Source organism: Coturnix japonica, chromosome 5 (genome assembly GCF_054131305.1).
Source record: "Coturnix japonica strain WE chromosome 5, WE-NBRP24, whole genome shotgun sequence".
Lineage (NCBI taxonomy): Eukaryota > Metazoa > Chordata > Aves > Galliformes > Phasianidae > Coturnix > Coturnix japonica.
The window spans coordinates 13,259,977-13,274,286 of NC_140667.1; the positions used below are offsets into that span (position 1 = coordinate 13,259,977).

At 41.0% G+C, this 14,310-nt stretch overlaps 1 protein-coding gene across 30 annotated transcripts in view; it reads right to left on the minus strand.

The window, feature by feature from the left end:
• Nucleotides 1–14,310, minus strand: part of BRSK2 (BR serine/threonine kinase 2) — a 282,398-nt gene that overhangs the window by 24,329 nt on the left and 243,759 nt on the right. For 16 of the 30 annotated variants that reach the window (XM_085548415.1, XM_032444841.2, XM_085548412.1 and 13 more), the window contains 4 exons: nucleotides 11,278–11,338; nucleotides 7,270–7,477; nucleotides 6,016–6,064; nucleotides 1,489–1,612 (listed from right to left, as the gene is read on the minus strand). In XM_085548415.1, coding sequence (XP_085404541.1) covers nucleotides 1,489–1,612; nucleotides 6,016–6,064; nucleotides 7,270–7,477; nucleotides 11,278–11,338 — 442 coding nt within the window. Of the gene's footprint in view, nucleotides 1–1,488; nucleotides 1,613–6,015; nucleotides 6,065–7,269; nucleotides 7,883–11,277; nucleotides 11,339–14,310 lie in introns of all 30 variants that reach the window. The other 14 variants (XM_085548405.1, XM_085548398.1, XM_085548406.1 and 11 more) reach the window with 1 other exon arrangement.

The window sequence follows — 14,310 nt, forward strand, 5'->3', positions numbered from 1 at the left end:
TGTGATTATATGCTATCAAAGGGACATCAGGACTAGTAGCAGACACATAGACAAGTGTCTGGAATATCCACAGGGACAATATGCATACTTACCCAACCACTATTCCTATCAATACATAAAACAATTTTGAGAAGTTTTCTGGTGTGATCCAATATCTGTATCATCAGACCTACAGTAGGATTTCACAACTGACTAATTTTCAGGCAGGCATCAATAACAGATATTGCCAGAATTTAACTTACTCTCATTTTTTATTTATTGCTTCACAAAGGACAAGGTTTTCAAACACTCTCCCAAAACATTTGGAAATCTGGCTTCTAATTTAGGAGGAAATATGAGAGATGAGTTCTTCAAGGTGTCCTTAAGGACTTACTTATCAGGCTATGACAATACATTTAATTAGAAGTTATCTGTAGAGTTGATTGATAGAGTTTGCACACCACATTGCATCTCACCCCATTTATGTGGAGGTATGCATAGGATCACCAGTATAAACAGTGGTGCGCACTACGCTAAACACACAAGCACAGCTAAATGCATGAAACCAGTATAGGAACATGGCTGCTTCAAGCCAACCTGACGTGGACTGTTTGATGGTTGAATGTTTTATGCACACTGCACACACTCTCTGTACGCCAGCACTGTGTATGAACAGTTAAAAGAACTGTATTTTCATTTCTGGACGAAATTCATTGCAGCGTCATAAAGACTAAAAAGGAGAGTAATATTTTGTGGAAAACAATACCAATTCAACAAACTATATCAGAAATTGAGCTGCTTTCTCTTAGTTCCATTGGAAAATAAGGTCTCACTATGCTTCAGACATCCTTGAATTTAAAAATAGTGCAAATTAAATTAATTGTACTGACTTTTTCCTTATTGGTACTTGCAAATTGTGAGAATAAGGACTCTGTTGGAAAAAAAAAACAACAACAAAACAAAACCATTTTCCTCTGCTCAAACAGCAGACTATCCTGGATTGCAAATAAAGAGCATATGCAAGTGAGACTCCGGTCACTAGAGGAAATTATCATTCTATCTGTCATGAGGAGTAGGAGAGAAGAATTAAAGAAATAAATGCAGACATGACACAGATTTTTGTCTTATTAAAGTGATGGAGACCATAGCCAGGGAGGCCAAGACTTTTGCATAGATGGTGACCTTACGAGAAGTGTGACAAAGTAGCAAATCACTGTCTTGATACTGTACTACCAATGCACTAATTGCACTGAAATTCCAAGCTCTGGCAACCTGGAGACTTCACCTTTCATAAGGCTGAAATCTTTTCCTGTCTCACATAATATTTTCTACAGTTAAAAATTTAGACAGAACATAATGGAGGCCTGAATCAACACAATACATAGATCAAATGCACAGAGCATGCACTTGAAGGAGAAGAAATTCTGTCCAGTACATGGCACAGTGAGTCCTGGATATGACCAGTGATATAGCCCCTGATATGACCAACAAGCAGCTTGACCGACTTACCGACAGGAAAGCGTGGACAATATCAGCCTTAATGGAGCTTAAAGGTTTGTCCTTAATGACCACAAAAATCTGTTCTTCTTTCTCCAGATTAATGAAGTTACCAAACCAGGATTTTTTGGCAAGCCTGAAATGATGAAAAGGAAGGAGATGGTTTAGAATATTGAGCACTGCTTCTTAGATACCTCCCAGATAGAAAAAATACACTTAAAAACTGCACAAGAAATTATTGGTAACACTCCAGTTGCAGTATTAGTACAACAGGTAGCTCACAGAGTCTGTGAAAACCCCACTCAGTGGAAATTGTTTAAGTAACTGTCCACACAGTGTTAACTCTTGCAAGACGTGTGAGCAGCCATGAAAAAAACAGGAGCAATGTTTTATATAAAGCCAATACACTAATTAATATGCCACATATATAGTTCATACACATGGGTCTCTCCAAAAGGAGTGCCTCCTATTTATTTCCATACAGATACAAAGAGCACAACAACCCTATGTGATAGAGCAAATTCTCAGCTGCAAAATGCTGCTTTTTAACACAGTCACCACCATTAGCTGCGCATTTTCACTACCTATGAACAAGAGCCCGATTGATGAGCTTGTGAAAATATGAGTCAGAAGAGGTGCCCCTCTGTTGTCACCACTGCTGAAACACCACCTATCATCTTACTGCTCTCTTCTACTGGTTGGCCTCCATAAATGTTCAGCAAACATCAATAAATGTGAATGGGTGTCACTTTTTTTTCCACATGGAGGAATTTAGTGACACCCCACTGCTTCATTCCATGTCAGATGACATTCTGCCACACCGCTCCTCTGCTGCCATTTATTGCACAGCAACAAAATGTAACTGAAAGGAAAAATGAAGCATGTATATTACTGGGGGAAACTACTCAGAACTTATAGGTAGCACCACTGAGAGGTAAGGCTTTGAGGGGAAGGAAGATGCTGTCAGACATGAGTATCACCTCCCTCAACCTGTTGGTCACACTTCTCTCAATACAACCCAGAATGTTGTTGGCCTTTTGAGCTGTAAGTGCACATTGCTGGCTCATGCTGATTCTTTCAATTGACACACCCAAATCCTTCTCTCAAGCCGTTCTCTGCCCAACCTGTATCTGTGCTTGAGATTGTCCTGACCCAGATGCAGGATTTTGCACTGGGCCTTGCTGAACGTCATGAGGTTGGCACGGGCCCACCTCTCAAGCCTGTCCCAGTCCCTCTGGACAGCATCCCTTCCCTCCAGCATGTCAACTGCACCGCTCACCTTGGTGCTGTCTGCAAACTTGCTGAAGGTTCACTGTTATGTGGGATCAGGTTCTAGCAAAGAAAAATTTAGGATGAAAAAGCCAGAGACAAAAAGACCTGCCATGAACAAGTTTTCCACTCCACTGGGTATTTTATAATACTATGGCAAGCAGCAGGCTTTCACTTTTAGAGGATCACCACTCAACAGAGCAAGACAATCTGCAGACCAACCTCTCCAGGAAAGGAGCCATCTGCACACAGGACTGCTGTGCACCCCAGCAAAGTGCTAAACAGCTGGTTATGAGGAGAACCCCTTCCTGCAGCAAAGACACAGAATGAGGAAGGGCAGAGATGAAGCAAGAGAGAAGCATGGAAACACCACACCTCAGCTGTGCAAATAATCATTTGTGTCCACCCATTACAGAGATAAGAGAACAAAAGGATTAATTTGCAGTTTGGTAAATCACTGCCCCCCACTCAATTAAAGTGGGCTGGAAAAGTCACTCCCTAAAATATTCAAAGGCAGCTGTAACTAAACCAGTGAGCCAAAGATTAGCATGGAGAGTAGTAAAGAGAAAGGGCCTCTCATTTAAATGGGTCGTTAAGGAGCCAGGGTTAGAGTGTGAAAGGAAATTACATACTAATTAGCTCATGTGTCTCACACGTACCATAACAACTCCGCAAGCCCCCAGAGAGCTGGGGCAATAGCTCCCTGCATGTAAAGGGTCTATACTCATTAGTAAATTTGCACCTGGTTATCTATCTAAAATGTCTGGCTGTCTTAGGCTGGGATCTATCATAATACAAACAGGGCTTGACTGTCAGGACTCCAGGGGCCCAATGTATGTCATGCTCTTTGGAAGCTGAACTTGACAAAAGCATGAATATTTAACTGCAGATCTGCCATCTTAAAATGCTACTTTTCATATTTGTATTTTTGCTAATGGTTTTGCAGAACCTTTATTTATAGGTCTCTTAATGAGTGCAGGTTAGGAGGGCCACAGAACACAACAGGTTTTCTCCTGTTCAGCTTGGGAACTTGATCTGGAGTCTGTAGAGTGCAGCTGGGCTCTCTTCTTCAGCAAGGTTATCAATAGTAACACTGACTCTGGAAGACTCACTGATAGCCTGGGCTGTGATCCAGCTTCCAAATTACTAGAATTCAGTACATAATTTTGCCCAAGTCACATGAGACAGAACAGATGCCAGTGGTCTCTTTTCTTTCTGGAATGAACTGGATCAAGACAGAGAGCACACACACTCACTTTTCTCCTTGAAAATGGCTGAACTAGCTGTGCTTCTGCACAGAGAATGGGTCTGCCGAAGAAGTCACTTCAGAGTGAAACCATACAATAAGGGTTTCCCTCCTCTTGAGGTGTGCTAAGTACTACTGACTTGAATTAAGACAGGTATGATTCAAAGACCTCAGCAACCTGAATGAGATGCTCTAGAACCCTCCAAAATCAGGCTACAAACAGTGAAAACAACCATTTTTTGTGATGGCAAACGTCCTAATGGGGAGGGAGACAGAAGATACATGGGAGGCTGGGTCCATTGGGAATCTAATCAGGTGTCCAGTTGATGAAAAAAAATCAAATAGGTCAGTATGAAAATACAGGCCAGTGCTTTACTACTTCACACTGAAATTCCAACTGCTGTAATGTTGTTCTGTTTTCTACTTTTGGAGTGTCTGACCGCACTGCCTCACTGTGTCTCTGATTGCAGGGATCTGCAACCTCTGTAAGTCTACCTGCTTGGCATAAATAACAGCATTTCTGCTCAAGCAATTGGTGCTTCACATGTCTAAAGCAGCTGGAGCTCTGTCTCTTTAAATGCCATCCCTAGCACATTTTCTAGGACTTTTTCAAATGAGAAAGAATAGCACTACCCAGACATGTCAAAGCATATCATCTAAACATCAGGTTTTGTTAAATGAATGGCAGTCATTGAAGAATGCTGTACCAGATCAAGGACATACTTTTATTGCTTAGCCCATGAGGTCAATAGAGCTCTTGATAAGAATACCTTATTTCTTACAGAAAGGAAAAGAATAGCAGGGAAAAAAATAAAAATTAAAAAAAAAAAAAGCAATCACCAAGATGTGGAAGTGGGCACTGAGCAATGAAATATCTACTGTTAAAATAAAATCCAGCTCATTATTTTTTATGACTTTTATTATGTTTACTGGAGGGTGCAGCCCAATTGAGCTCATTAATTTGGCAATTATACAGAAAAAGAAAAAAGAGCCCTAGGCTTTGACTTGCATCCAAACTGCCTCAAATGATAGGCACTACTTCATTCACCAGCTTTCAAAGGGTGAGAGCGAAGCAGAGAAGGCAATAAATTCACAGAACTTCAACCAACATACATGCACAAAGGTGAGAGGAGAGGATACAAAAAGAAGAAAATTAATTCAGTGATTTTTTTTGCTTTAACAACCTTAAAAATAATTGAGATGGGAATAAAATGTATTTATTCTGTCAGGATGAGTTAATATTGTGAATTGCTCTCATGCCTCTCTACTAGTACATGGTCTAAAATGTTGAAAATACATTTTATTCAATTTTTGCTTCCTGAATTTCTTTTACTAAACTTTACTGTTCTTTACCTCTCCCTCTCCCATAGTCTTTATCACTCTCCATTCTGCGCCATTAGGAATAGATTGCATAGACTACATCAGTTACATGCCAGATCTGGGGAAAGTACCATTATCACCAATTACAAAACTTTGGGCCTGCGATTTTTATCTACAACTCATGAATATTTCACACAAGTATTTTGATGAAAGGCCAAATTGCCTTGGTTGGCAGGGAAAGCCTATGGGCATTGGGTGCACAAACACAAGCTGTGAAAATAAAAAGGAATAATTTGGCATCTGTTGCATATATTAGGAAGTGTTTGGAGCAGCACTTTCTGGCAGGGACTTCCAAACCTGCCACGCAGTGACGCACATTTGTGCCACGAAATGGTTGAAATGTACATGGACTTTCAGGAACAAGTCTGGTGAATATGAAGCAGCTTCTCCACCACCCAGAGTTGCTGTCCAGGATCAACACTTCTCTTACTATCCCTGCCAAAGATTCCTCTGAATCATCTGAGCAGAGGCTTCTGCATGCTGTCCTGAGGATTCAAACTTATGTGTGCTAAGAAAAACTCGTCGTATAACAGGCTACAGTCTGATACTGATTCAGAGCAGAAACAGTCACCCTATGACATTCAGGCAAGGAAATGACATTGGTAGGTGGTGGAAATAAAGTAGAGTATTGGTAAAATACTTACTCTGGGGATGATTCTGGGGTTAAATTGGACATTTCCTCTGGTGTAGGTACTGCCCATGCACACACACAGCCAAAGAGAAGAAGGGAGAAAATAAATCAATGAATCAGAACACCTTTTTTTTCTGGTTCCATAGCAGTAAAAAAATTGTGACACTGCACCACCCTTTAATTTGCCCGTTGCCTCTGCAGACTAGTACTGACATTCAAAATCAGTCATGTGCCTCTAGATTACTGTATCTAATCAAGTGATGCATTGCAAGGCTTGTTCTACTCTTTCTGAAATCACTAGAAAATCACAACCATCACGCCAATCTGATTGCCTTAAAACTTGTTTACTATTACTCCATGAGCCAACTCTCACACTTTATGCAATGGGGCTTTATGCAAAGCTTCCTTTAGTCACTGAAAATACGAGGAAGCCCTATAGAATTTTCAGAGCACAATGTAAATGTATGAATTTCCCATGCCAGGCCATTTGCTTCAAAGTCCATCTGGCTGAAGCTCAGTCACTGCCCCTGACAATCACAGTCTAAAACCTGACTCATTCATGGCTGTAATCCTGCTTTCCCAAAGGATCCTGGCATTGGGATGGCTGCTGATTATATCTGAGAAGAGTGCATGTGACTTTGTGTGCCCTCTGCCTGAATGCAAAAAGCTACCTGGATACCAAAGGAAACAACTTTGTTGATCTCAACACTTTAGAAACTCCTAAAACAAGCCACTTAAAACTAAAATCAGCCAGAAAAAAAAACGCTGATTGTATTAAGGCAGTTTTTATATCAATTACTGAAGGTGGTAAAAAAAGCACTAACCAAGATCAAACAAACTGTACATCAAAAGGACAATTGCAGCCTATCGTCACTGGCCACCTTTTTTCAGCAGAAAGCTCAGCCCATGGCTGCAGAGAGGCAGCAGAGTACAGCAACAGGTGAAATACCACAGCTCTACGTTTGCTGGCAAAATAAATGATAAAACGTTCTTGGATTCTAAGAACCATGTCAATGATATTAAGGTCTGTACTACTTGAGTGTGAAGAGGGCTCAGGACTTGCTGCTGGAGCAAATGCAGTAGATTTACAGAGCCTGCTGATATACACTTTGAGCGAGCACTGCTTGACGCTATCACTCTCGTTTGCTGTACACTAGTTCTCAGTTCTCAGTACATGAAATTTTTGAGAGCCAAAGAGAGGGATCAACCTGCTGCTGAATGGCTGCTCAAATTAGACCCACCCTGTGCATCTGGACAGAGTACTCACCTTGCAATTTCCGGCGATGGAAGCGAGGAGACCCCAGGAAACTATTCTTGATTGAGTTGAGCCGTGTCCTCCATGGCATTCCTCCAATGCTGGGGCTGGATGGTGGTGTTGGGTTGGGTGTGCCTGCTGGACTCTCCTTTGGCGTATGGACAGGTGTCCCCTTGGGGGTAGGGAGGGGACTTCCCCTTGGAGAGGGGTGAGGGGTAACCTGTATGATGGGGATAGATTTGGTGCTTGGGTCAGTACTAGAAGGGAGTAATCTAACAGGAGACATAGGGTTGGTCTGCAATTTAGGAACAGCCAGCTGTGGGTTAAAGCCGGCAGCAGGCGAGCGGCCTGGGGCATTCTGCACAGGGCTGTTCTGGGAAGAGGGTGCGCCGGTATTGCTGGAAGGGAGTGGGTTGGATTTAGTAGACTGGAGTGGTTTTTCGGCCAATTTGCTCTTGGATGGCAAAGTCTGCGTCTTTGGGTTGGGCTGAAGTGCTGGCTTTGGTTGGAGTACATGTCCAGGCCTGGAGGCGTTCCTACAAGCATCAGGGTCCAAGGAGACTTGGGGTCGGGGAGAGAAAGGGAGGTCGGAGGTCTGAGGGGGGATGAAGAACTTTCTGATAGGCTACGAGACAGACACGGAGTGTCCATGCACATCAAAAACAGTGAAATACGCATAGAGCGGGCGAGCAGAGAAAGGAAAGTCAGAATAAAATCCATCCGAGTCACAAAGATGCATCATGTCACAAGGAGACACAAGAGATGGAGGTGAAGGGGCAGTGGGGGAGGGATTTTGCAAAGAAACAAAAACGAACAAACAAACAAAAAACAAAAAAAGACATGCAGTTAGCTGGGAACATGGCATCATCAACAACAGCAGCAGCGGCAGCAGCAAGAACAACAGTGTCATAACAGGCTTCATCATATTAACCAACCACGTGTCAGCAAAGGAAAACAACAGAAAGAAAAGTAAAACAAAGGAAAAGTAAAAAACAAAATGAAAGAAAGTAATCAAGAAAAAAGAAGAGAGAAATGTCATCTCTCTGGGATTGTTCTGATCGCCCTGCAGTGAGAGAAGCAAAATGCTTAGGGAGGTGAGGAAGGGGAAGAAGAATCACTGAAGCCACAGACAAATTGAGATATGCCAAGAATGGGACCACCTCTTTCAGTTCAAAGTGCCCATGTGCAAACCCAGTGGAGAGATGGAACTCAAAACAGGTGTGTGATACATAGGGAGTGGTAGGCGATACACAGAGCTTACTGCACACACCGGTCAGAACCTCTGTCCCTCCTCTTTGCCCCTGACTCTGGCTAAGGCGCATATTGGCTGCAGCCATCCTTGCAGAAGGAGGGAGGAAAGGGGGAGCGATGCCATGTTGGTACCTGGCCTCCTCCCCTGGCCTGGACAGTTAAGCTGCTCAGCATCCACTCAGGGTTTCACAGCACACAGCACCAAGAGGAAAACGTGACCTCAGCTCGGTGCTTAGTTTGTAAATAGCTATAGCAAAAATTTCAGAAAGGCCTGGAAAATTCATTTATCAGGGAAGGGATAATATTTCCCGTCAGCCTTTATGCTTCTCCTGCAACGTCCCGCATGCTGTTGAAGGACAGCTTGATAATTAAGATTTCTTTCATACTATTACAGCAGTATTTGACATTAAGGCCCAATTCTGTGAAAGGGTGAGACCACTGTTTGTAAGATACAGCGTAAAAAAAAAGAAAGAAAAAGATGATCATAGTTCACAGCCCATCACTGAGTTATCAAAAATGGGATTATGACTTTTTTTCCCCCAACACGTACATTTAAACACGTTACAGGCATTTTGGGAAGCTGTTCATATGGAATCAGCGAACAGCAGTACACAGACTTGGGAAGACAGAAGCCTTTTCAAGGCACAGTTGCAAGTAAAAGTCACTTCTAAAACAAAACGAATGCCCTTACAAAATATTGCAGTTAATAGCCCAGATTACAAGTACTGGCAGGATTTTTAAAATAGACATTACCGCTCAAGCTCTTTACCTTTGGTCTGCATTCATGTTCTGATTTTTTATAAATTATTAACTATCATGAAGCATTCATCATCTTTATCGCTATCATTATTATCCATCCTGAACATTTAGAAGCTCTAGTCAGGCAATGTCCAGATACGCCATGTAAATGTGACCTCATCTCACGTGTCAGGTAAGCACACGCAGTAGTAAGTTTATTTTCTGGGTTTGATGTATTAACACAATGCTGCCATGTTTATAACTCGTATAGATGTATTTAAAGCAATGTGTATAATTGTTTCCAACAGAGCTTTCTATTTGAATAACTTAGGGTTAGGCCATTAAAACTAAAAGAAAATCACTGCATCAAAAAGTTTGTATTACTATTTGAGTTGTAAAGTTAAAATTGAGTTTGACATTTTGGTCCACACTGATCACCAACGAGGAAGTAAAGGAAAAAGATTAAGGAAATGGTTAATTTATGAAAGTCATTATCAGCATCTGACTACTAATCATTTGCAAATGACTTCAAATGATAAAAGTCAAATCTGTTGATCGTAAATGTTTCCTTGCAATTTTTAAATCACTATGTGCAGGGCAATTTGAGAAACAAATTTGAAAGAAATAAGTCAGATTACACTCCCATTTAAGCCATTATGAATCTGAATGGGCACCCTTAATTACCACATTTCTTACAAAGAACAAGATCAGGTCTGTCTTTCAGCTGGTGCAATAGCCAGCTACCAACCATTAGCAAGATCCTGTGAGATTTAACAACTCTTAGTTGCCACTGAATTCAGTTTCTCATAGAACTTTACCTAAGCAGTGCACACAGTGATATGTGCATTTGATTTTTAGAGTATATTCTCTTTCAATAATCTAAGATGCTATTAGAACATAGGTAAGGACTTTAAAAGAAATTTTTATTCCAGCATTACCTTTTAAGCCACAAATCTGACCTACCTTAAAATGGTTATGAACTGTGGAAAATGCCATCTGGCTGCTAAATCCCTTTGAAGACTATTTAATCAACTGCCTATTAAGTAATAATGTTAAGATACAGCAACTATGGAACAGATCTTGTCATCCTTATTCTTTGATGTAGTCCTTCTGAGATGTCAGAAATTGATCCCAAGAGATCAATTAATGAGATCAGGTCTAAGGTCTGCAGCTCTGGATGCTTATTTTATGCATGTAACTTATTTTGCTCTTTTTCAGCACATTCTGCAGTCATACAAGAATTCTCAGATATCTGTTTCATTCCACTGCCATTCAAGAGGTACAGAAACAAGAAAGGAAAGGAATTGGATCTTCAGTGGTTCCTGGCACACTGAAGACACAGAGGAGACTGCAAACGTATTTCTGCCAGTTGCAAAATAGGGTAATCATTAAGAGGAACCCAGCATATGTTTCAGAAAACAGTTTGATCAAGTAAGGAGCTGGAAGCTTTACCAGCCTGTGAACTTACACCTGATTTTCTCTATAATACACACCTTACTGGGGATTTACAGTACCCTCAATTAATTAACTTTTTACTCTCCCTTTAAATTTGCTGGTCCTCGAATTTGTGAAACTAATTTTGTTTGACTTTCTAATCCAAGCTATACTGTGGCAAACTGAATTAAGTTGATTGTAGCCAGCATGACTTGACGCTCTGCTGTGGCTTGATTGAAAGTAGCTGTGAAGTAGTTTCTGATATATGGGCAGAAACCATGTCATATACAGACCTCAGCTGGAAATAGCAGTGTTCAGTCACAACAATGTTATTCAATGCACTTCTGAGATTGAAAAAGGACAGGGGCACTGTGAGATCCCTGAGGTACCTTTAATAGTGCAGGGGAAATGTATGGTAAATTCTCAGCTTGGATTTGTAGACAACATTTCCCTCACCACTCATGAAAATTTACAAGCTGCCAAGGAATAACCAAAACATCCCAGCCAAGAGCCATGGCTCTGCAGCAACAGATGTTGAAAAGCATCAAGCATGTGTGAGTGAACTGGACCAAAGCATCTTGAAGCAGAACCACTTACCCTTGGACTGCTGAGAGGACTGGTGGAAAGCCCAGATGAAGCTCCACTGATTGACCGAGACCTGAATGGACACAATAAGAAAAAGGCCCTCAGAAAATGTAAACAAGCAATAACCCTGAACACCAGCCACTGCAGGCACAGGCATGACTTGAGGAGAAGGAGGGAGACTGTCACTGGAAAAGCATGACTCTTTCCTCTCACTACTGTCACATTTCTCAGTTGTCCCACTCTCACAACAAAACTCTAAGAAATGCTGCTTGCTCAAAAAGGAAGCTATAATCCCTTTTCATTACAGGAGTTGCCACCTTCTTTTTGGCCATCGAGCCCTTGAAAACTACTGCGTCTGGCCTGTGCGAGTGGAACTGCTGAATTCAAGGAGTGCCAAGACACATGCTGGTGCTGAGAATTCTCTCCTACACAGTGCTGGGGGTCACAGAATGAGATGTTCTGTCACAAGCAACATGGAAAGCCACCATGTGCACAAGGCAAAGAGGTAGGGGGCTCCTCCACATATTAAGGAAAAAAGCAAGCCTTCAGTACCAAGATACATAATTGTTCCCTACGCAGTGACTTCACACTGAAATCAAAGTTCACACTGTCTCAAGTGTCCCTAACTTCTCCAAAAAAAAAAAAAAAAAAGCCAATCAATTGAGAACCAACTGCTTTACTTGCTGACAAGGCCACCTGCACTGTAATGCTCTTACGCTCTATAACAAAGGCCATCTAATAAAACTGTGAGCTGTAGACAACAAAACACATGAATGTGCTACACTAAAACATGCTGAAAGCGCACAGGCCGAATGAACAAACATTTCAGCAGAATAACATTCCAGAACGAGGGCTGCCCATTTTAAGAAAATCCTCCACATGACTCAGCTAAGTAAGCCCCACAGGTAGCTTTAAATAGAAAGAAAGTTGTCTTGAAGACTGCAACACCTTAGAGCAGAGAACTTGCCTAAGAACCTAGGTGGTCAACAACCACCAAACAACATGCCAGTGTAGCAAGTCTACCAAAGCTGACAGCATGTGTGCATGTGTATATACATATATTTAGAATTGATATGGGTCAGTTATTATCAGTTTGTAAATAAGGGAATTTAAAAGAAATTTAGATCATGAATTTTCACTGATTACTGAACTTTTAAATCTGTTTCAGAAGAATGAAAACATCTGTTTCTGAAATGGACTCCCAGAAACATATTCCTAAACAAATTTGAGTATTAAAATTGCTAAAAATATATGTAAACTGCATAATAGGAAGTAGCTCCAGAGAAAGAGTATGTTCAAACTGAACTTAAAGATATATCTTATTTTCTCTGTATCCTCTGCAGAAACTACCCACTGATGGCTTTCCTTCCATCTCTTTCCATTTTGTCCATCACAGGTAGGTAAAACACAGAAGCTCACACTTGGCATGCTTTTTTTTTAATTTCTTTTTCTTTTTTTTTTTTTTTTCCCAGATTAAATCTAAATTTGTACCATGAAAAACTGGGGCACTCATTCTACATAGAATCTCCCTCCTTGCACCCTGCCACTGTCTGCCCATGACAGTATGGCAGACAAAAACTAGAAGCTCAGTCTTGGCATTTAATTGAACTTAAATTTGCACCATCGTAATAGGCACTCATAAAGGTTTATGCAAAGTAGCTTTAAAGGGAGAACTGTCTGCTCTGCTTTCAATAGGCTATTTTGTGTGCCTGTTCTATAACTGAAATAGCTGAGTGCAACGCAGATGTGTCATGCATATGGGAAGTTTGGTTAAAATCTTCCTTGTATGAGTCATCAGCAAAAACTTATTCTAAACTGTAATTCACAAGACAAGCCTATAAATTGCCTTGCACAAGATTTGTGTGGCATTTAGGTGCCCAAAGATGCAGTTAAACACCTATTTAGGAGTTTAACCACCACCAGAAGATGTTCCCACCAACACTTAATTATGGTGGGAAGGTCCTCTCTGACACTCACCTGAATTCCAGGATACTTGATTAAAAGTTCCAATCTGCTATTTCCTCTTTGCAATCAGATGTTTCCAAGTCCTGAATTTCCCCCTCCCAACCCCACTGCCTTCTATTTTTTTTTACAAAAATGATCACACACATGGAGGACATAACATGGCAGTCCCGCCCTCCCAACTCCCAGTTCCTTATTGGAAGCAATATTTGACAAAAGAGTTGTTGTGTACTGTGTTTTCATCCAGCCTAGGAGCCTGAGGTAGGGGACAGAAGAGAGAGTTAGTGTGATATCCTCCTAGAAATGCATTCAGTATCCACATGATTGCTACCAAACGAATTTTATTTCTGTTGCTGATTCATGCAAAAAGATATAAGAAGTAGGTCTTAGGTCTTGCAGCAAATCTTAGTTTGTCCACACTGGAAATTGTATAGAGGAGCAGTAGGAAGAGTTTAAAGAACCCTGGGTTAATTTTAAATTCTGGGGTGAAAAGAGAGTTGTACATTATCAAAACTTTTCCCTTTTACAAGAACATGTTGATATGGAATATGACAGCCAGACTGAGCAGTTCTTCCTTGCATCTTCTCCAATTTAATAAATCCTGCAGAATTTACCTTTACAAATGTGACACAGTTTCCAAGCTGGCTATAAAAACTCAGAACAGTAGCAGATTCTATACTCCAGTACAAAAATGCTAGCAAGCAAAAATGAGAGATCTTTCCTCCCATCGAGATCACCCTAGCTAGGAAATACTGGAATTAATTTTAAAACAAACAAACAAACAAACACATGCACTGCTCCTGTATCTCAGTCAGGTGGACAGAACTGGGACAGGGCCAAAAGAAAGTAATGAAAAGGTTGCATTATGCTGAAATGCTGCAATGAGAACAGAGAGAATTTAAATCTGCATCCCCCTCAACAGAAAATAAAAGGTATGAAGCTGTACAGGCAGCACATTAGTATGGCAGACCCTGGATGATCTCACATGTGTTAAAAGGAGAAAAATATGAAATCATCTCACATTCTTATGGCTACACACTAAGCATATTTAGCAGGAAATATCTATTAGTGAGCAACCTCCCC